Raw genomic sequence first — 22,492 nt, forward strand, 5'->3', positions numbered from 1 at the left:
TCTCTCACTCTCTTTCTTTCTAAATTGAAAACACACCTGACACTTGGTGGTGAGATGCTCAGATAAGATGGAGAGGAAATAATCATTTTGGAAAGTACACTCTCAGCTTTGTCGCAACAGCACGCCAAAAGACAGAATGAAATTGTGTCAACAGAACATACGTGTGTTGGTAGATATCAGCATATATATTTATATGTGCAAGTTTCCATCTATTCTAATGTCTGATGTGTGTTTGTTTGGGTCTATAGAGTATTGGAGTGCCAAGGTCTGCCAATCGTCAATGGCCAATGTGATCCATATGCTGCCGTATCCCTTCTAGGACCCTCCAGGTCAGGGCATGCACATATACATCATACACAATATACAAACACACACATATGCATGCATGCATGCAAATAGCTGTGAAAAGGTTTGTGAAATGGCACATTAGCAAACACAAAATATCTCCAGTAAGCAGAACAATGTGCTTAGAACTCGTTTCAACACTCCTACCATACTATTTCTCTCAGGTCAGAAGCTAAGAAGACCAAGGTGAAGAGGAAAACCAACAATCCCCAGTTTGAGGAGGTTTTCTATTTTGAGGTGAGTGGTTTTAGGTGTGTCAGTTGCAATGAATATGAAAGTGATCCTCTGTGTGAACTGAAACTTGCATTCGGGGATCACAGTACCATAGGCAAGCAGGGCTTGTCCTTCCCTCAACTGTCACGGCAGTTTACCGTTACACAGAGAGCATGTAGGCTGATGAAGCGATGTCATACAGGATGTTTGTACATTATTTAGAGGGAGCCTCTTGGTCTAGTTCCTGTTTTTGGCTGGACCCGGCGAGCGGGGCCGACCTTACAATCGTGGATGTCTGACAGTGAGCATGTTTAGAGTGACTGAGTGAACAAGTGACACGATTGGGCCGCTGGATCAGGTGACCGACGACATCGCTGAAGTTACGCAATTGGTCGGCCGGCCGACGACATCACTGTTAAACACAGAAGCGCGAGTTTCCCTATTGGCCGTTGCTCTTTCAGAACGAACCGGTGCAGCGGTTCCAGCTCATTCCACATTTATCACACGATCACGAACGGAATATATTGCCGCTCAGGGTTACTCCTGAAACGCTAAGGATGGAATAAGCACCCCGAATAACAATCCCTCTGATGAAACGCTCCGTACGGAGTGAGTCTTTGAAAAACGAGAGACATCCGCAGAGTGAAACAGAAGAAAGAGGAGGGGGAGTTAACAGATAGAATAGTTGTCATTACTTTAGCAACAAATATTACTGGGGCCATGGCAGAAAATTGCAGATGAACATTTCATAACCAGGAATTAGGGCGTCTGGGTAGCGTAGCGGTCTATTCCATTGCCTACCAACACGGGGATCGCTGGTTTGAATCCCTGTGTTACCCCCTTCCCGGCTTAGTCGGGCATCCCTACCGAAACAATTGGCCGTGTCTGCGGGTGGGAAGCCGGATGTGGGTACGTGTCTTGATCGCTGCACCAGCGCCACCTCCGGTTGGTCGGGGTGCCTGTTTGGGAGGGGGGGGCGGGGGGAATAGCACGATCCTCCTCACACGCTACAGCCCCCCGGTGAAACTCCTCACTGTCAGGTGAAAAGAAGCGGCTGGCGACTCCACATGTGTCGTTGGAGGCATGTGGTGGTCTGCAGCCCAGTTTCGAACATTGACCATACACGGTGCAGCCATACGTATACGAGGTTTTGACCCGATCTTGTTTTTTGTGCCGTTATTTTGAATGACTCTCTCATGACTTTGTCTTTTCTTGAAGTGAAGACATGTAATATGTGCTAACTAGTCCAGTAAATCCAAAGGAGTTGAATCAAGTGCTACTGGACTTGGTAAAGTCCAGTAAAGGAAGTGTTCATGTGTACATTTTACTGAGTAGTAATTGTGATAGTGTTGTTGTAGTGCATAATAGTAAATGTGCATGCATGCATGTGTGTGCATGTAAATAATTTTATGCAGAATATTTTGCAAAACCTCTGCTTTGGTTATGTCCTCACCCATTTATTCATCCCTATTTCATTGATGTATCAGTATTTACTGCAGATATGTGTGTGTGTGCACACAAATATGTGTGTTTTGGGCTGTGCGTGTTCTTTTTACTCCAGAGGGGTAAGGACTGCCGCAGCTCCTTGTGTACTTTTGAGCTTCATGTCATTTGGTTATGACTTAGTGCAAAGGATCTTACCACCCCCACCACCCCCACACACACACACACAGACTCACACATCTGTCTGTTAACCCTCTCTCACCAGTGGTGTAGGCCCAACTTCCAGCTCCTCCTCCTGGCCTCCTTTCCACACCACCAGAGGACAGGAGGACAAGAGTATGATTGATTCGCGCAAACCGCCAAAACAATCTGGCCCATTGATTTCTGTCTGACAAGACCCTCTCATTCTCTCCCCACACCACATTAACAAGACTCGGCGTACGCCGCGGTGGTTACTCCCTGCAGCCGCTCTCTGTGACACATGCGTAGATGCACATACACACAAGGACGAGCCGTGCTCATCTATCATGCCACTGTCATGAGACAGTGGGGGGGGGGGGGTTTGTAAGATGAAGGGGGGAGAAATTGGTATCATTATTCTCAGCCAAGTCTCTGTACGCCACGCCACATTGTGATTTCTGTCAGGTCCTATTTGGCACCAACAAAAAAGTAATGGAAGAGGATCCTGGATAATAGCTGGCCACGGATAGGGGTTTGCATGAAGCTTTGTATCACAGAAAGCATCTCACCATCACGATAGGGGGACTTTCTCCTGCACAGTTGCTATAATTTGAATATCGTCTCCGGATTATCGTTGAATTTACACACTGTTGTGAAACTCGTTAAAATGACCGATTTCAAATGTGTCCCTAGTGTCCTTCCAAATTATCACTACTCTATGGTGTCATGTTACCGGAGAGACGCTGTAGATGAGCTTCCGAACACTGAGGTACAAACAGAGGCTCACACCAAACACTCCCCGTCTCTTTCTGTGCACATGCAAGGTGACACGGCCGCTGAGCTACACCAAGCGGCACTTCGACATCGAAGAGGAGGATGTCGACAAACTGGCCCTGAGGTGAGCAAACGTTTCAGACTTTCGCAAAACAGGTCCACTTTCAGACAGCGTCTACTTTCTCAGCTGTGGCGTGCGATTGCGTCAGCCCTTTTTCTTAACCGTTGCCCGTGTTGTAACTGCGGTGTTCTGGTTGTTTGCAGGGTGGACCTGTGGAACGCCAGCAACTTGAAGTTTGGAGACGAGTTCCTGGGAGGGGTGCGCGTTCCTCTCAGGGTCCTGGGCCAGGCTGGGGTCCACGATGCATGGTGAGGAGGATATGAGGCGACAACGCTCGCTCTCTCCGTTTGTAGATGTCTCTTGGCTGGGATTGTGTATCTGCATCTCTCGCTTTAAAGTTGACAGTAGGTGTGAAGCACCTCGAGAACCTCGCTTCCCACTCACTCACAAATGGACTTTCACACGTCCGCGGTGGCGTAGCGGTCTAAGCATCGGCTTGGTGTCGATGCAGTTGCCCACTGGGGACTGGGGTTCGCGCCCCGGTCTCGTCAGATCCGACTATGGCCGGACTCGATGAAGCAGCAATCATTGGCAACGCTGTCTTCGGGAGGGGGGCGGAGTCGGCTTGTGTTCGTCATGTGAATGCGTCTCTGTGTGTGTCGGAAAAACAGTGGTTCGGCTTGGATTCGCCTTGTCACGAAAGTGGGGAGGCGCTTTCCTTCGAGACTGCCGGCCGGAGAGATGCAGTTGGCGAACGCATGCAATACGAGGGTGGGTGTTTGAATTAAAATAGGGATCAATTGGCCACTAAATTGGGAGAAAAAAGGGAAAAATCAGAAATAAAAAAAAACAAAAAAAACAAATGGACTTTCACCTTTAGCTGTGCCGTCTATGTAGATTTGGGGGCGGGCTGCGGCCGCATCCAAAAATGTTTGTGAGTGAAAAATGTGCTGCTGTAAGATGTCAAAGATGTTTTTTTGTGTATTAACAAAATCTTCATCGGTAAGAAAATTGGCAAAATTAAATTTTCTGCACCCCCACCTCTATTTTCTCTTAGCCTCTCCCTCGTATTCTGTCACTTGGTCCGTGTGGTTTCATTCGAGGTAGGATTTCACAGAAACCCCATCGAGAGAGATGCAAGTTAAGACATGCTCTATAACCTTGAACTTGCTCGAACAAATCAGTTTTTGTTAGAAGTTTTTAAATATTTCTGATGTGTCAGCTTGCTTTTCGGAGTTGGCGGTTAGCTAAAAACGTGGTTCAGAAGCGCTAATGCTAGCTCTGTTCAACCGCTGCAAAAACGTCTATTTTTACAATGTCGGTGTTAAGCGTCCAGTCATGATATGATTTAAATGATATTTAACTCTAGCTACTCCATTGAAAATACGCAGGCGTCCAAGTAGCGTGGCGGTCTTTTCCATTGCCTACCAACACAGGGATTGTCGGGTCGAATCCCCGTGTTACCTCCGGCTTGGTCGGGCGTCCCTACAGACACAATTGGCCGTGTCTGCGGGTGGGAAGTCGGATGTGGGTATTTGTCCTGGTCGCTGCACTAGTGCCTCCTCTGGTCGGTTGGGGCGCCCCCCCAGATCGGCAGAGAGGGGGTGAAGCAGCAACTGGGATGGCGCAAACAGAGCAGGGTAATTGGCCAGATACAATTGGGGAGAAAAGGGGGGGAAATTGGGAAAAAAATTTTGAAAATACGCAGTCAATATGTAGTCAAATGTAAATCAAACTTAAGACAACATCCTGTATCGCTGGTGTCTGGGTAGCGTAGTGGTCTATTCAGTTGCCTACCAACACGGGGCTCGGCGGTTCGAATTCCAGTGTTACCTCCAGCTTGGTCAGGCGTCCCTACAGACACAATTGGCCGTGTCTGCAGGTGGAAAGCCGGATGTGGGTATGTGTCCTGGTCGCTGCACTAGCGCCTGTTCTGGTAGGTCGGGGTGCCTGTTCGGGGGGGAGGGGGAACTGGGGGGTATAGTGTGATCCTCCCACATGCTACGTCCCCCTGATGAAAGTCCTCACTGTCAGGTGAAAAGAAGCGGCTGGCGACTCCACATGTATCGGAGGAGGCATGTGGTAGTCTGCAGCCCTCCCCAGATCGGCAGAGGGGGTGGAGCAGAGATCAGGACGGAAGAGTGGGGTAATTGGCCGGATACAGTTGGGGAGAAAAGGGGGGGAAATCCCCCCCCCCCTCAAAAAAATCCAAAAAAAGTAATAAAAAACAGGAGAAAGGGGGGAAAAAAGTCACATGACCGTCGTGCTTTGTTTCTGTGACACTTTGTCCTTGTTATTTGATCTAAACTGAGAAACATTTTTTGACTTTACTCGTCTCTTTCCCCCATTTTTCCCCCCCTCAAACATCTCTCAAACCGGAGGCTACCTTTATAACCGTGTCTCTTTGACCATTCAACTCCGCTTCCCCTTCTTCAGGTACTTCCTCCAGCCACGGGAGAATGGAGGGAAGTCGGTGAAGGTGGAGGAGCTCGGCTCTCTGCGCCTGAACATCGTTTACACTGAGGATCACGTCTTCCCCTCAGAACACTACACACCCCTCCGGGACCTGCTGCTTCACTCCGCCAACGTAGAGGTCTGTGGTTGTGTCTCTTCTGTGAACACATTTCTTTGTGTGTGTGATTCCTTGTGCTTTATGGGGCAGTATTTTGCCCGTATGCTAATTAGATGCCCCCTTGTGTCGGGTGTGCGGTTATGATGTACCCGGACAGCTTATAGTGCTTGCGAGTGGTTAATCGTCTCCCTTTGTCCCTTCCTGAGTCTTTTTTCTTGTCTTTTTTTTTTGTTGTCCTTTTTGTCTTTTTTTTTTTTTTTTGGTCTTTTTTGTTGTCTTTTCTGATGCAGGCATTCAGTGCTGTGGCTTTAGTTCAAAAAGCACAAGGCTCAGCGTTTTCGATTTCTACCGACTTTCACTGAAAAATACTCAGATTTTTAAACCGATTTTCACCTCGGATTTTATGTTTCCACGGATCCAAAAGTTGTTCCTGTTCGTGTGAGGTTATGTAGCAGTGCCCTCTTGTGGCGAAATTCGGCATGCTGGATAGCTTTGATAAATAAAAACCGAAAACGCTGAGCCCTGAAAAAACAGAAAGGTGCATCATGAAGACCTGTCATTTAGTTAATTAATTAGCTGCAGCAGTTGTCCAGACAGCGGCCATATCCATGTCACCAAGGCTGTTATTATGCTGTGAGCTTGTGTGTCTGCGTGCACGTGTGCGTGTGTGGGTTCATGCACGCCGCCACATGGTAACCGGTGTCGTCTCCGTGCAGCCCGTCTCGGCGTCCACAGCTCACATTCTGGGGGAAGTGTGTCGGGAGAAACAGGAGGCGGCCATCCCCCTGGTGCGTCTCTTTCTTCACTATGGCAAGATCGTGCCTTTCATCAGCACCATCGCTCACGCCGAGGTCAACCGTACACAGTGAGTGTTTTGTTCAGTCCGTCGCTGTTAGAGTCCAACTGTAGTTCATGAAAGGAGCCATCAGTAGTAAGCCAATGCCTGATCCCGTTATATTTCTGTACTCCGAAATTGAGCCGCAGCTGATCCATGGTTACTCTATGGACATCCACCGACACAGTGTTATCTCAGCAAAGGAGAGTGTAGGTTTCAGATATTGGCTATTATTAATGTATTCATATTCTATTCAGCAGATAGAACACCATCCTATCTATCAATAATATTTGCAAACGTCTTTATAGATTCGGGGTTTGAAACTGAGGCGTAACCACCACTTCAGCTATCACAGTCGACCTTAATCACTTCAGTTAAACTCTAATTAACAGCTTGGGAAATTAATTAGAGTGACATGCAATGCCGTCCTAGAGAAACCCACTACCACACACTGACGTTGGAGCTTTTATTCTGTTAAGTGTTAAAGTGTTAATAACCACAGTAATGTCAAGATAGTAACTCTGATAGGATGGTACTTTGGATCTTCAGAAGCACATTTCCCCTTACTCTGAGCTTTTCTCTGGTGGCTAAACTATTTTAAAAGAATGAAATATGAAGAGTGGGGGGAGCATCAGCAGAATGGGCACATGTAGTGAGATGAGAAAAGGGGAGAAGACAAAAGGTTTACTCACTAATGGCTCTTTAAGAGGTTTAAAGTCAATGAGGTGAAGTTGTGATCTGGATGTTTGCGCTGCATCTTGGGTAAGGTGTAGATATATATATATTTTAGTGTGTTTTTACTCTTTAAATGACTTTCAGATTGCACGTAGTTGATTTATTTTCATAAACTAAAAACTGTCTCATCTCCTTGTTTAGGGATCCGAACACCATTTTCCGAGGGAACTCGCTGACATCCAAGTGCATTGACGAGACCATGAAGTTGGCAGGCATGCACTACCTGCAAGTCACACTCAAGCCAGTCATAGACGAGGTACAGCACTGTTTGACAGTAAAAAAAACACAGGGGCGGGGCGTCCGGGTGGTGTGGCGGTCTATTCCGTTGCCTACCAACACGGGGGTGGCCAGTTCAGAACCCTCCCCGTGTTGCCTCTGGCTCGGTCGGGCGTCCCCACAGACACAATTGGCCATGTCTGCGGGTGGGAAGCCAGATGTGGGTACGTGTCCTGGTCGCGGCACTAGCGCCTCCTCTGGTCGGTCGGGGCGCCTGTTCGGGGGGGGGGGGGGGACTGGAGGGAATAGCGTGATCCTTCCACACGCTACGTCCCCCCCTGGTGAAACTCCTCACTGTCAGGTGAAAAGAAGCGGCTGGCGATTCCACATGTGTTAGAGGAGGGGTGTGGTAGCCTTCAGCCCTCCCCGGATCGGCAGAGGGGGTGGAGCAGCGACCGGGACGGCTCGGAAGAGTGGGGTAATTGGCCAAGTATAATTGGGGGTGGGGGGGGGAGTATGATAAATAACTAAATAGCACAGAGGCTTGCAGTATCTCCTGCCTTTGTTCATGTGTTCGTTGGTATTACCTGAGTGAACAATATATACTTTGGAAATCAAAAACAACTCGGTACGCCGCTGAATTTTTGTTCAAATGTTGACAGATTTGCACGGAACACAAACCTTGCGAAATTGACCCAGTCAAGCTGAAAGAGTCAGAAAACCTGGAGACCAACAGGGTAAGAAATGTGTATGTGTGTGTTTGTGTGTGTGTTTCATATCTGGGCACATCTGACCTGGTTCTGATCCCTAGGAAAACCTTCGCCAGTACGTGGACCGCATCTTCAACGTTATCACCACATCCGGCGTCCGCTGCCCCACGGTCATGTGCGACATCTTCTTCTCTCTGCGAGAATCCGCCGCCACGCGTTTCCAAGGTAACGGCACGCTTGTGTGACCTCGAGGAATGAGGAAAGCGAGAAAGGAAAAGGCATTTTAAAGGACAGGAAACTTGATTAAAAGAAAAACAAAAAACGGATGCATAACAGGATCCCTCACAGTTGCTAGGATACTTCTGGATTTGCTCAGGATCATAGGCCACTGTGTGTGCTTTGTCACCGGCGTGCAGCCTGAAACCACCGCTGGGGCTCGGTGGGTAAGGGCTGTTGGATTACATCAGAGGTCCAGTCGCTGTCCAAAGAGGTGCACGCCAGGCTGAGCTTAAATTGTAAATTGGGAATTATGTTACTGAAAGTGCAGGGGACACGCCGACCAAATGGGACCGCGGCATTCCCGGAATGACGTCTTCGAACGCGAAACCCATCTAACTCGGATATAACTCAAGCCCCACTTAGCTTAGCGTCATGAGATGTCGAGGGTGCGGTGCACAATAAACTGTTGACACCGTGGCAAAAGTCTGGAAAAGTCTCAGACGATGTTATTATGGGAATATTGAATTTACATGGCCACAGAGCGGAAATGTGTTACATCACAGTGTAATGGAGTTAAGTATAATTCTCAACCGGCGCCCCCTGACACACCGCCACTGGTAGTGACTTTATTTCCGTGGGTCATGATACAACGCGGATGGGACTGAATACCAGTTAACTAGTTCAAGTACACTACACACGGGTTTCTTGTAAAAGAAAGTAAATGTGAATTGGCCCATAAACCAAACCAAGCCTCCCTTCTGCTTCTTTTGGCACTTTTTCAAGCAGTATTGTAGGTTAATCAGTCAATACTGACTAAAGCCTCCTACAGACTGAGCGAGTTTAGCAATACTATAAGTTTATCGCAAGCCACACTTTGCGAGATGTATCTAATAAACTTGGGTACGACATCGAGTTGGATGTATGTAGTCTGTACGATAACACCTACTGAATCACAGGCTACGACGCTCGTTTAGCTCGTTTTAGCTCGTTTTGTTGCTCGTTCTGTTGGCTCGTTTTAGCTCGTCTTGTTGAATCCATCACATTTGGGTCACAGATGCTAACAGTCTGCTTGTTTGTGTTTAACGCCAGCAAAGATCCTGCGTGGCGTTGATCCGTGTGTCATTTCGTGCTGCATTTCTATTGGTTGGTTAGTAGACGTAGGTCGTAGCAGCGGTCACATTGTGAGATGGTCATCCTACATTTCTGACACTGTCAGACTTTTGTCCCGGGTCATCTTCGGTCGCAAGACTGTAATAACGGCCGTCTTCGAACACGTCTCACAGCGCGACATAGGACCACCGTTTTGGAGCCACGACCAAAGATATCGCCGCGTTTAGTCATCTTTCGTCTGGGATGGCCCAAATCGCACAGTCAGTAGGAGGCTTTAGTGAATCAGACTGGTGCAAAAGTAGATACATGCCATTAAATTAAGAGCAAACGCAGAACAGACGTTTGGTGGTCGGCCATTGATAATTGCTGGATCCTTATAAGCAAATACCAGAACCCAAAAGCCCAAAATAAGGGATTTGCAAGACTAGAATGCGGCTCAAGTTAAGACCTGAAGACTTGAAACTCTGTGATGGACTCGCAACCCGTCCAAAGCGTCTCCCTGCCCTCCACGAATGCCTGCAGGGTTAGGCCCCATCCCCCTGTTATCCTCAGCCTAATTAAATGAAGGAGAACATTAATAAATAACTGTGGTTTCTCACTCTATGTGGGCTCTCTAAGTGAAACCTAATGTCATATACTCTACTGCCACCTGTTGGCCACCACAAAGCACTGCAGCCATATTAAAAAAAAACTTCAAAAGCAAATTTTTTTGTAGTAAGTCGTCATTAAAGACAATGCTTATTGTGCCACTTAGTTATGTATCATTATGGACATGAGCTGGGTGATGAGTACCTGTTTTTGTGATGTACTTTCCAGTTGACCAAGATGTCCGGTACACAGCTGTGAGCAGTTTCATCTTCCTGCGTTTCTTCGCTCCAGCCATTCTCTCCCCGAATCTGTTCCAGCTTAGACCCCACCATCCAGTGAGTTATATACTAAGAGAGACATACATGGTTACACACGCACACATACACACACGCACACACACTATCTCTCTCTCTCTTTCTCACACACACACACACACACACACACACAAACACTTGTTGAGATCGAATATCAAAATTTGTCCAGCTGACAATCATTAAGTGTCTTTCCTTTTTGGTGGAACTACCCTTTTAAGACAATATCTTTCATCTGTTGCATTTTTTAAACCTGTTTTTAAACCTGTTGGGCGACAGTGGCTCAGGAGGTAGAGTAAGGTCATCAGGTAACTGGAGGGCTGCCGGTTCAATCCTTGGCTCCTCTTTGCAAAAATGTCGAGGTGTCCTTGAGCAAGACTCCTAACCCCTAACTGCTCCCAATGAGCTGGTTGCTACCTCGCGTGGTTTACACCGCCATCGTGTATGAGTGTGTGTGTGTGTGTGTGTGTCTGTGAGTGAGGCATTAATTGGTTGTAAAGTGCTCTGAGTGGCTGTTGCGGCTAAAAAAGCGCTGTATAAATTTAGTCCATTTATGCCAATGTAATGTGGGATCGTCATTATTTTTCTTTCTTCTTTTTTCCTTTCTTCCCAGGATCCCTCGACCTCTCGGACCCTCACCCTCATCTCCAAGACCATCCAAACCCTGGGAAGTCTAGCCAAGTCTAAATCTGTGAGTCACTCTTGTCGGAAAATGCTGAAATGTTTTCACAAGCCTCTGTAGGTGTTGACACCTCAATTCAGATTCAAGTTGTTGACTTATCTCTCTCTCTCACTCTCTCTCTCTCTCACACTTTTTCTTTGTCACTGTCTCCCTTTCTCTTCCTCTTTCTATTTCAAGGCCAATTTCAAAGAGTCTTACATGGCTGCATTTTATGACTACTTCAATGAGCAGAAATATGCGGATGCTGTGAAGAATGTGAGCCTTCGGTTTCCTTCCTTGTTGAATACATCCAGAATGAGGGACTTGTGGCCCTTTTTTTTGTAGATCCTATGCCAAAGATTATTGCTGTTTATCCTGTACCAAAGGTGTTGCATGACTAACTCGGATGTGATGAAGACATATGAAAATCAGGAGGCGTTGAAACAAAACAGGATAGCGGGTTGAGGGACGTTATCGTGCCAGCTAGGACTCAAACCTTATGTCGGTACCAGAATGCAATGAACTGTGTTGATTTATTAAGTTTTTTGGTTTCCCTTCACAGTTTCTTGACCTGATCTCGTCTTCTGGGAAGTGGGATCAGAAGAGCATTGAGACGCCCATCATGCTGAAGGAGGGGTAAAGAACTAACCTAAACTTGTCGTTGAATGACAAAAATATTGCTGCCTGAGGCTGAGGTCACTTGTTATGTGTATGACCTTAGCTAGGCTGGTGATGGATTTTGAACACGGAGACTCTTGCAAAGCTTAAACCCTTACCACCAAGGCTCAAAAAGGCCCGTAGGTTTATCTGTGAAGACCGGCAGAATGGAGATTCATTGTAGATTTTACATCCAAATGAGCTTCAGTGTATTTCGGTGTGAGGAAGTAGAGCTTATCAGGAAAACGCACTGAGACTTTGTCCACTAAGTTGGTCTCCTATTGGCGGTTAATTGAGCGGCTCTGAAATTTTCAACATTATCTCGCCACCTGTTTCTGGCCTTAAAGTGCTTGTATGCTTTGCTCATCCAATCACACCAGGACGCATTAGCGGACAAGTAAGGAACCACAGAAGAATATATATATTTTTACTCACACTGCTATTGGAGCTTCAAGTCCAGATTTGGAAGAGACTAGGCTCACATTGGGAACGCTGGTCTATGTAGTTTGGATGATATTCGCTGACCGCCATGTACAGATCAACAATGTGCAGAGATAGGGATGAAAAGTGACAAATAAAATAATTCAGTCAAAGCGCAAATACATCCAGGGGGCGTCCGGGTGGCGTGGCGGTCTATTCCATTGCCTACCGACACGGGGATTGCTGGTTCGAATCCCCGTGTTACCTCCAGCTTGGTCAGGCGTCCCTACGGTCACAATTGCCTGTGTCTGCAGGTGGGAAGCTGGATGTGGGTATGTGTTCTGGTCGCTGCACTACCGCCTCCTCTGGTCGGTAGGTTGGGTCACCTGTTCGGGGAGGAGAGGGAACTGGGGGGGGTGTAGCGTGATCCTCCCACATGCTACATCCCCCTGGCGAACTCCTCACGGTCAGGTGAAAAGAAGCGGCTGGCGACTCCACGTGTATCGGAGGAGGCATATGGTAATCTGCAGCCCTCCCCGGATCGGCAGAGGGGGTGGAGCAGAGACCGGGATGGCTTGGAAGAGTGGGGTAATTGGCCATATTGGAGAGAAGTTGGGGACAAATCTAAAAGAACTTTTTATAGCCGATTGGTTTTGTATAATATGACTTGGTGGAAATAAATATAAGGTTGTGAGTGTAGCATGACCCTCACTAAAATGACCCATACAGTAGGCTTCTGTGTCGATGATAACTGTGATGATGATGCTGTCAATCAAACGAGGGCCTCCAGGTGCCTCCTTAGCTCACCAGCATCCTCACCCCTCTTCTGTTTCTGCCACCGGGCGCAGGAGTGTTAAACTCACTATAAAGAGAATTGATGGCAAGTGTTCGAAGGGCACGAAGGGCAGGTAAGCACTGCTCTCTGAAGAGGCTTTGCCCTTGTGACCCCCCACTCCATGAACACTGTAATCCCACCCACCCACCTACCCCCATCTGCCCTTTTCCCCCCCAACAGCAACCCATTCTCTGTCACAAACAACACGCATTACTGTAGATGCTGCTGCACTTTACTTTATACCTGACATAGTGTTGGTGCCAAACAAAATGGCGGAAGCAAATCACAGCAGTTGCTCGCCGCTTATCGAGTCACTGCCCCACTACCGGACGAGGCGTGACACTGCCTGCTGGACATTTCTCCTGTTGCATTTACCTGGCGAAATGGCCGTGATAAAAATTACTAATGGCATAAAGTAAAGTGTCGTTGTAAAGCCTGCTTTATCTCGGAGGAACCGTTGGCACTAATAGCCCTCTCTTACCCTCGCCATGTCGGATATGTTTGGCGTGACAGTGGCGGCGACGTTTCGTTACTGCGCAAACATTTCTGGCTCGTCATACCTGCCCACAGTTTTGACACTTGGTACCTTTTTGTGCCGACTGTGACTATGCTCCACCACACAGTTTTCACTACCGAAACACTTGCCCCCCCCCCCCCTGTAAAGAGCACGGCAGTAATCAGCAACGTATATAGTATCACCCCATATTCAGTGTATCCCGCTAAGCAGTGAAACTCTTGATTACTTCCTAGTAGTTTTTTTTTTCCTGTGACTTTTGACCTCGCGCTGTCGCTTTATCTCCTCTTTTGGAGTCTGTTAGACATTAACTGAGGGGGAGACACCCTTGCCGTGTCCCTCCTGTGTAGGGGAGCGACACATAAACTATAGGTGTGTGTGTGTAGTTGGAAGTTATGACGGGAAAGTGATGTGAAAATGTTGTCTGCTGGGCGGTCACACCTGAAACACATCACTGGAAAGTTGGGTCCTGTGTCGAGTACTGTATACTGCAGTGTGCCCCCATTGTCTCGGTCCAAAGGACACACCCGAGGAGATAGAATGATAACGCGGAGAGGATGTTTAAGTCCTGCAAGCGTATTAAGATATATTTAGAATGGAATTGTGCGGCATTGAGTAGTTTTTAAGTCTCATCGCTCTCCCACACTTCCCTCCTCTCACTCGCCCTTCTTTCAGATTTATGATAAAGCGAGCGCAGGGGAGAAACCGGTTCGGTATGAAAAACTTCAAAAAGAGGTGGTTTCGTCTCACCAACCACGAATTCACCTACCACAAAACGAAAGGTAACACGAAAGGTTTGTTAGGATCTTCTTATGGTTACGTTGGATCGTTTCCCTCGTCTGTTTGCGTCATTCTGTGTGTGTGTGTGTGTGTGTGTGTGTGTACTTGAGTGTGGGAAGAGGACGCGGGGGGGGGGGGGGTTTAGTTGGGTCTGCAAACACTGCGACTCCAGAGCACAAGTGGGCACAAGTATCTGCACAGGCAGTTCACCCCAAAACAAACACACACACACACACACACACACACACTCAGTAAATTCTATGCATTGCCTTTTGTTTCCACCTTGTGATCATGTTCGAGTCCCCCCGTTACATCGTGTCTTTTCCCAGCTATCCAAAGTCCTCCGCTCATAGATGATGTAGTTCCTTTTGTTCTCCAGGTGAGGGCGCCCTCTGCAGCATCCCCATAGAAAACATCCTGGCTGTAGAGCGGCTAGAGGAGGAATCCTTCAAGATGAAAAATGTAAGGACCCTCTCAAAAATCCTTTTTATTCATCCGCAGGTATTTAGATATCAGTAGATTATTAATGTTATATTCAGAAATGGTTTTCAAATGAAAAGATGGAGAGACAAGACGGGAGAGGGTTTACAAAGAGGAGACAACGCTATATAGGAAAGAAGGTATTGGACCTGGAAATACCTGGCAAAAGAAAAAGAGGAAGACCAAGGAAAAGATGGAGAGAGCAGATAGAGGAGGACATGAAGAGGGTTGCACTGCAGGAGAGGGACGCGTCAGACAGGAAGCTATGGAGGGCAAAAATCCACTGTGGCAACCCCTGAGAAACAGGGAACAAGCCGAAAGAAGAAGAAGATTTTCAAACAAAACCCTGAGTCATCCATCCATTATCTGAACCGCTTATCCTGCTCTCGGGATGCTGGAGCCTATCCCAGCAGGCATCGAGCAGCAGGCGGGGAGACACCCTGGACAGGCCACCAGGCCATCATAGGGCCGACATACACAGACGCTCATTCATACATACGTAGGGGCAATTTAGTATGGCCAATTCACCTGACCTTCCTACCGGAGCCCCCAGAGGAAACCCATGCAGACACGGGGAGAACATGCAAACGCCACACAGAGGACGACCCACCAAGGTTGGACTACCCCGGGGCTCGAACCCAGGAGCTTCTTGCTGTGAGGCGACCGTGCTAACCACTGCACCACCGTGCTTCCTAAGCTTGAATCACATCTTTTTAATTTAGCTTTTAGTTTAAAAAAACACATTTTACCTTCTCAGTTGCACTTCTAATTGATCATTACTTTGCAAATTGTTTTAATTTTCATAGTCATCTTGTTATTGCAGTATTTCTTTTTTTAATCATACATTTTACTTTGCGTCTTTCTAACGTAAAGCAGTTTGGGCTGTGTTTCATGTTTGAATTTTTTTTTTTATTACAGACTTTCCTGTTTTCTTTAATATAAAAACATCCCGCTTACACTTTTTAAAAAAAAATCTATTGCTTTCCATCTGTGCCTGCACCTCCTGTGGCCTGCCTGCCTCTCAGATGTTCCAGGTCATCCAGCCAGAGAGGGCGCTGTACATCCAGGCCAACAACTGTGTGGAGGCGCGGGACTGGATCGATATCCTGACCAAGGTCAGCCAGTGCAACCGCAAGCGCCTGAGCACGTACCATCCGTCAGCCTACCTCAGCGGCCACTGGCTTTGCTGCAAGCACCCGGCCGAAGCCGCTACCGGGTGCACGCCCTGCACCGGGTGAGTTAAGAAGGGGAAGTCGAGCTAAGCATCAGATTCTGTTCCGTTCTCTTTTTGCTGTTGTGTTTTGCCTTTTCTCATTCTCCTGTGCGACATGTGCGTTTTCAGTGGTCTCCCAGCCAACATCCAGCTGGACGTGGATGGCGACAGAGAGACGGAAAGGATCTATTCCTTGTTCAGCACGTACATGAGTAAACTGGTCAAGATGCAAGGTTAGATGCTGTTGCAATAGTATGCTTGAGCTTGTGTACATCTCTGGTGTGTGTGGGTGTGTGATCGCAATTTTTCAATTTTCTTCTGTGCATTTTCACATGTTCTCAAACTGAGTTCTTCAATGTGGCTTTCTCTCTGCTGGCCCCTGCAGAGGCCTGCGGCAGTAAGTCTGTGTATGACGGGCCAGAACAGGAAGAGTACTCCAGCTTTGTCATCGATGACCCCCAGGAGACCTATAAGATCCTGAAGCTGATCGTGTCAGCCGTGCAGACCTTGGAGCAACAACACACCAAATACAAACGCGACAAGTTCAAGAAGACAAGGATAGGCAGCCAGTAAGTATCAAGTCAAGTCAAATGTATTTTTATTGCCCTGAATCAGAGTCAAAAATCCAGTTCAGCGGCTGATTTCCCCTTGTCCCACACCCTTTCCTTCCACAAAAAGCTTCTTTTTTTTAAAAATCTGTGCGTGGTGATATTTGTGTCTCAGATGCCACGTTTCCAGCGAGGATTTCTGATTCACTTTCTCAGCGAGCCATGTACAAATAACATGGCTGGATAACGTCATGCAATGCATATGCAAAAGTCAATTTTCACACAATATCAACAGCAACTACAGTCACAGTGGTTAACTTGAGTGTTAAGGTTGAAGTAGTGAGGATGCCTCGCAGTCGTTCACTGTCTTCGTCTAATCACAAAGTTTCGGAGAGAACGTCTATGCAGACTCTCCTTTAGCCTCCAAGTCTGAAAAGGGAACAGCGTTCACCAATCAAGTGTCTTTTATTGTGTCAGTCAGATTCAGGAAAATGAATATTTTAGCAGGGATACACTGATACCAACACTGGTGTCGCGTATATAGGGCTGATACAAGGCTTAAACTGAGTATCGATATTGGAGATTTTACCCAAGACTAAAATCCAATAATAAAAGCCATGTTGAAAATAAATGTGAAATTGATAAGATTTATTGCATTTTTGGCACATGGAAGCCCGCATTTCTTTAATGGTAGAAAAAAAAGAAGATTCTATTTCAATTATTTTGCCCATTGACCCCCAAACTAATGGTCTAATTTTGCACTGTTCTGCAAACGTAATGGATCGGATCGGTATTCAGTGTCGACCGATACTTAAGAGATTCATACTCAAACTCGGTATCGCCAGTGAAAAAGTAACATCAGTGCATCTCTAGATTCTTCTAAAATAACACATTTTGTATGAAATATGAATTGTTACCGGTTGTACGTTTGTATTTTATCATACTTTAAGTAGCGACATCACCTTAGAATGCTCATTACTCGATTTTTGGTGGTCGGGAGTTTTAAGTCTAAACAATCACGTTAAATTCTCCAACAAATGTAAACAGAATAAGTAAGGGATAATCCACAAGCAAGGCTCAGCGTTTTCGGTTTTTACCGATTTTCACCGAAAAATACTCAGATTTTTAAACTGATTTTCACCCGGATTCTATGTATCCACGGATCCAAAAGTTGTTCCTGTTTGTGTGAGGTTATGTAACAGTGCCCTCTTGTGGCGAAATTCAGCATGCTGGATGGCTTTGAAAAATAAAAACTGAAAACGCTGAGCCTCGTCCACAAGGTATGCGTTAATGGATTTTACTGCATGATGCAGAGGCAAAGAACTGCCCAACACGAAGCAGAATGTGGTTGCCTCTGTGGACACATCTTGGAGTGGAAAATTCTGTCTATACCCTGGTCACTTACCCAAAAAAAAAAAAAAATTAAAAATCATAAAAATTATTATTTTTTGCTGAACGTTTTAGACGTTTTAAAAAGGTTATGAAGCAAAAGTTAGCCGCTAAAGCTTTGGCTGTTTACTGGGCTCGCTACTGATTCCACATGTTGCTATGGTTACATAGCAACTTTGTGGCCAGAGTATGAATTTCGAACAGTGATTAAATTCTAGGGGAACTACGTGTGCATTATACGGTTTTAACACCCCCGCCCCCCTAGCCAATCAGAAACCAGTATTCTCTGTTACCATGGTGTAAATGTCAATGTATGGGGTGTGGCAGATTAAAGTAAATGGCCCGAAAACTGAGGTATTAAGTCTATTGTGCAAGCCAGAAAATATGGCTTGGATCACTTCCCCACCTCCACCCTCTGAAGTAACAAGAAAAGTTATCCATCCATGCTTGTGTAAAAGAAGTAAATCTGTGAGAGAGACTTACGGCCCTTCGATGTCTTTTTCTGTTATTTTCAGGGAGCATCCGATCGGAGACAAAAGTTTTCAGTGCTACATCCGCCAGCAGTCTGAGAGCTCAACTTATTCCATCTAAGCCTTCGCTCGGTGTGCTGTCGCCACGATGCCCCAAAACCAGCGTGTTTTACCTCACTGCAAGAGAAATATCCATGTGGAACAGGTCATTTAGTCCAGTGCATTGTCTTATTTTACTTCCCACAAGTTACACAAAAAAAAAAAACATCCGCCAATGGGTAGAGGTAATCTCATTAGTTTCCAATTCAAATTAACTATTTTTTTTTCTCTCTAAGAATTCTGTGGAAACAAATGACATTATGTTGACGGCACTGGAAACATCCCTGTCATTGCATTGTCACTCGTATAAGAAAACTCTTGTACCAAAAACAGCAAAACGATCTCACTCAGCTGGCAGATTTTGTTTTTCCACTTCTTTTAAAGGAAAACAGGTTTGTTTGTTTTTTTCAGACTCGGTGTGAGACCAAATGCCTTGATGAGATGGGTATTTTTTTTGCAGTGTTCAGGCACCGACGACCTGAAATCTGTGGGAGAGAAAGAGGAACTGTTGTGGACGGAAACAGGAATGAAGAAAGAATCACAACAAGCGTCTATGTTGGGTCTTCTTTCTGTGATGTGCTGGGAGAGAAAAAAGAAAAAAAAAGTTTTCACTGGACAATTTTGACAGTGACCACGCACTTTAATCGACTCCAAATGTATGGATGAACAAGCATCGCAGCACACTTTAAAAAGAAAAAAAGAAAAAAAAAGAAGAAGAAGCTTATTTTATCTTTTTTGGTTTTTAATGGTTTTAATGGTATTTTAATGGTTGTTAAAATGTTCCTTTGTATTTCAAGACTTGCAGACCAAACATTTAGATAGAAGGACTGTATTTTCCCTCTGGGTATTGTCGTCCCCCGTGTATGTGTTTCGTCCCCGACGTCCTCAGGAAGGCTGTGAAGGAAGAGGGTACAAGAAGGGATCATTGGGACCAACTGTAGTCCATGTCGGCTCCATTTTAGCTGTTGAACTCAATCCATTGATAATTGTACCCCCCCACCCCACCCCACCCTCTCCCATTACCATCCCCCACCCCAGCCCCACTGCACCCCATTAGCCTTTGTTACCATGAATTTGCTAATGCGCATCAGTTCAAGTTTTAGCTTTTAAATCAAGAGACCTGTTCTGTAGTGCTGGGCGATAAGGAAAATATTATTCTCCCAATAATCGTGGGAATTTCACACAATATCAGCGCATATATCGTGATATCTGCTTACATATGCAAATATACATATGTTGAGAATATAATAAACGAGGATATAATAGACGTTCATCACATCTGACCTGCTTGGTAATGTATAACGTATAATGCCAAACCAAAACTGGTTTTCTAACAACACTCGCCTCGCGTTTCAGGCCCCAGTCTGTGAGAAATTTCCGGATTCTCGTTATCGTTCATTTAGACGACAAAATTGGGGTATCTTGACACGACGGTATCCGAATTCTAATCCCGATGCAGTGCCATCGGAGGAAAGATAAAACGATAATATTGAATTATTTCCCAGCCCTACTGTTCTGTTGTGTTTGGGTTGTTGTTGTGTGCTCTTGTGCACGCAACAACGTCCGGCTTTAAACAACACAAAGCGGGAAGTGCGCTCTTAGCTCAGCTAGCCGTCCGGTTCACAAAGAGGGGCGAGCGTCGGCTTTAATTTGACCTCTTCCTTTGGCGGATACTATCTGGGCCTGTCAGCCAAACTACATTGGTGAACTGGATAACCAGGAAGTGTGCGGTGCCGCCGCTGCTGCTGCTGCTGAGCGTTTCGCCCCGTTTGCTACCTAATATTGCGTTTTCCCTGCTTCGTGAGACAACAGTCGTTTCTAATTTGCTTTTGGAAAACGGTCCCAGTGGGTTTAAACCCTATTTTTATGTATTCCTGTGTGCTAACGCCTGCTGTGAATTGTATTGGTTAGCACCCCAGAGTCTGTTGGAGGGTACAAGGTTTCTCGGTGTGCGTCGTGACATCTTTCGCATCGGCACTTAAAACTCTCACGAGCACGCACACCAAATCGCTTCATTTGCAGTCTAATTCTGGTCCGTTTTGGTAGCCGGAACGACAACTTCGGTGACCAGGTGACTACAAAGTATAGATTTGGAGGTAATTTTGTAGTATTCCCAAAAAGAACTACCTGGATTTCTACCAGCTATGTAGTCTAGGCGACTACAGAACTCTGGATTTACAGCTAATTTTGTATTCCCAACAATAACTTCCTGGGTCTCTACCAGTCGTGTAATCTAATGGGTGTTCCAATGGCAACACGATTCCAAACAGTGCCAGTCATCGCTTTTTCTAGATTTCCCTTTTTGGAAAAAAAAATCATCGTTTAAATGTTTTTATAGCTTAAAACGAATACTGTTTTTGAAAACAAATCAGCAGTTATGTCGATGACACCTTTTACTTTCTCTCTAATGTTGATGAACAAGCTATATGGAAACTTGTCAACATATAACCTGTGTTTTCTATCTTGTCATGTCATGCAGGACTCTCTCCCTGTATCTGAATAGAATCAATGATTTTGTCTTTATGTATGCCGGTGTGTGTGTGTGTGAGTGCGTGCAAGTGTGTGTGTGCGTGCAAGTGTGTGTGTGTGCATTTCTCGGTGTGTGCATCTGTGACTGACAAATTGTGCGTGGGTTTGAAACAAACACTTTGATGGGTTGTATTGCCAATTGAATTAGTTCAGTGTTATGGGACAGGCGGCGTGTCAGTCGTTGTCCGTAGCGCTGCCTGCTGTTACATATGAGATGATAGTAGGCTCATGGATTCACACTGTTACAGTTAACCAACTTCTGCTCGGCCCTGATATTTTTGTCTTCTCACCTTTTCTCTTGCATACAGTCTCTGTTCCGTTCGAAGGAACCGATATGGTGGCCCCCGAAAAGCTTTGATTTGTGTCCTGCACCCGTCGGAAACATGACGGGAGCAGGATGACTAGCGTGGCCTCAGACCTTGATGCGGGGAGGATGTTTGGGTCTTTCGGTCCTTTTCTTTCCTCAGGGTCAGGAAACGAAACACTGCGAGTTTTATTGCCAAGACTGAGCAAACACAAGATTAGATATCAATTGCTTTTATTACTCATTCCTAAATTGGTAATCATATTTATTGTTGTTCTCAATTATTGTCCTCTCTCACTCCCTCTGAAATACCTGCTGAGGTGATCAGGCAGTTGCGGTTAAATTCATCTATTCTGAAATGCAAAATGTGTGACTTATGCAATAATGAATCGTCAGCATGCAATAATATTATCGACCACCCTTGATCAAATACAAAAATTCAGTTATGACAGAATGAGAACAGTGTATTTTGTATAGATATTTTGAAAGTATTAAACTAAGCCTGTTATGTGTACATAAAACAGTTGAATGAATGGTGAAAATGTGATGTGTTTTCCTCCTGAATAACTAAATGAAGATGATATTAATGCAAATGTGTTCTCGGTGTGCTTTATTGAAAGTGTGTGTGTTTTTGCAGGGGTTTTTTTTTTCCTTCCGGTGTTGGGTCTTAACCTATCCCGTCACCTGGCACTTTTTATCCTGTTCTAATATTCGGTTAGATAAAGGTCTGATGGAGAAATGTTGTGGTGGCCTGTGTTTGTGTGTGTGTACTCGGCGACAACCAAACGCGGCGGTCGAAGCCAACCGCACCGGCCCTCGTGAGGGTTTCCATTTTAACGTGTCATATTTTCAGAACCGGATCTATTCGCCAAGTGTGTTTCCGTGTTCCCACATGCAGTCCCACAATGTGGCTCACTTAGGCTCACATTAACGTTAGACATTACACAACAACAACAACAGTGGAAAGGCTGGGGGTAATGAGGGTTAAACATGAATAATGGCAAATCCTGGTAGGGATTAAGGAATAAAGTAATTAACCAAACGCTTATGTGCAGGTTGCAGAGTATTGGGCTGAAGGTTTCATTTTGCACTTATAGCACTAATACAGTCGGCCTTGGGTTATAGAGACGGAAAAACCTGCAGGTTATGCATCACAGGAAGTTGAATCAGTTCATCTGGACGCAACGTTTGAGAGAAACATGTTATCGCTCATCTAAGTGACCTCTTCTGTCTCAGCTGACTGCAGGTGTCCCCACCCTTATAAACAATACAGTGGCGTAA

General features: G+C 45.9%; 1 protein-coding gene across 2 annotated transcripts in view; it reads left to right on the plus strand.

Moving 5' to 3' along the window:
- rasa3 (RAS p21 protein activator 3) overlaps positions 1-21,804 on the plus strand; it is a 49,437-nt gene extending 27,633 nt beyond the window's left edge. Inside the window, exons 6-24 of one of the 2 annotated variants that reach the window (XM_056278411.1) lie at positions 249-329; positions 510-582; positions 3,006-3,079; positions 3,220-3,324; positions 5,453-5,609; positions 6,305-6,453; positions 7,300-7,414; positions 8,037-8,111; positions 8,186-8,309; positions 10,230-10,336; positions 10,926-11,003; positions 11,172-11,249; positions 11,536-11,609; positions 14,075-14,181; positions 14,559-14,641; positions 15,685-15,893; positions 16,002-16,105; positions 16,258-16,441; positions 18,325-21,804. In XM_056278411.1, coding sequence (XP_056134386.1) covers positions 249-329; positions 510-582; positions 3,006-3,079; positions 3,220-3,324; positions 5,453-5,609; positions 6,305-6,453; positions 7,300-7,414; positions 8,037-8,111; positions 8,186-8,309; positions 10,230-10,336; positions 10,926-11,003; positions 11,172-11,249; positions 11,536-11,609; positions 14,075-14,181; positions 14,559-14,641; positions 15,685-15,893; positions 16,002-16,105; positions 16,258-16,441; positions 18,325-18,400 — 2,053 coding nt within the window. In that variant the 3' untranslated portion in view covers positions 18,401-21,804. Of the gene's footprint in view, positions 1-248; positions 330-509; positions 583-2,874; positions 3,080-3,219; positions 3,325-5,452; positions 5,610-6,304; positions 6,454-7,299; positions 7,415-8,036; positions 8,112-8,185; positions 8,310-10,229; positions 10,337-10,925; positions 11,004-11,171; positions 11,250-11,535; positions 11,610-14,074; positions 14,182-14,558; positions 14,642-15,684; positions 15,894-16,001; positions 16,106-16,257; positions 16,442-18,324 lie in introns of those variants that run through there. The other variant, XM_056278412.1, reaches the window with a different exon arrangement.
- Positions 21,805-22,492: the final 688 nt, after the last annotated feature.

This window comes from Lampris incognitus, chromosome 4 (genome assembly GCF_029633865.1).
Source record: "Lampris incognitus isolate fLamInc1 chromosome 4, fLamInc1.hap2, whole genome shotgun sequence".
Taxonomy (NCBI): domain Eukaryota; kingdom Metazoa; phylum Chordata; class Actinopteri; order Lampriformes; family Lampridae; genus Lampris; species Lampris incognitus.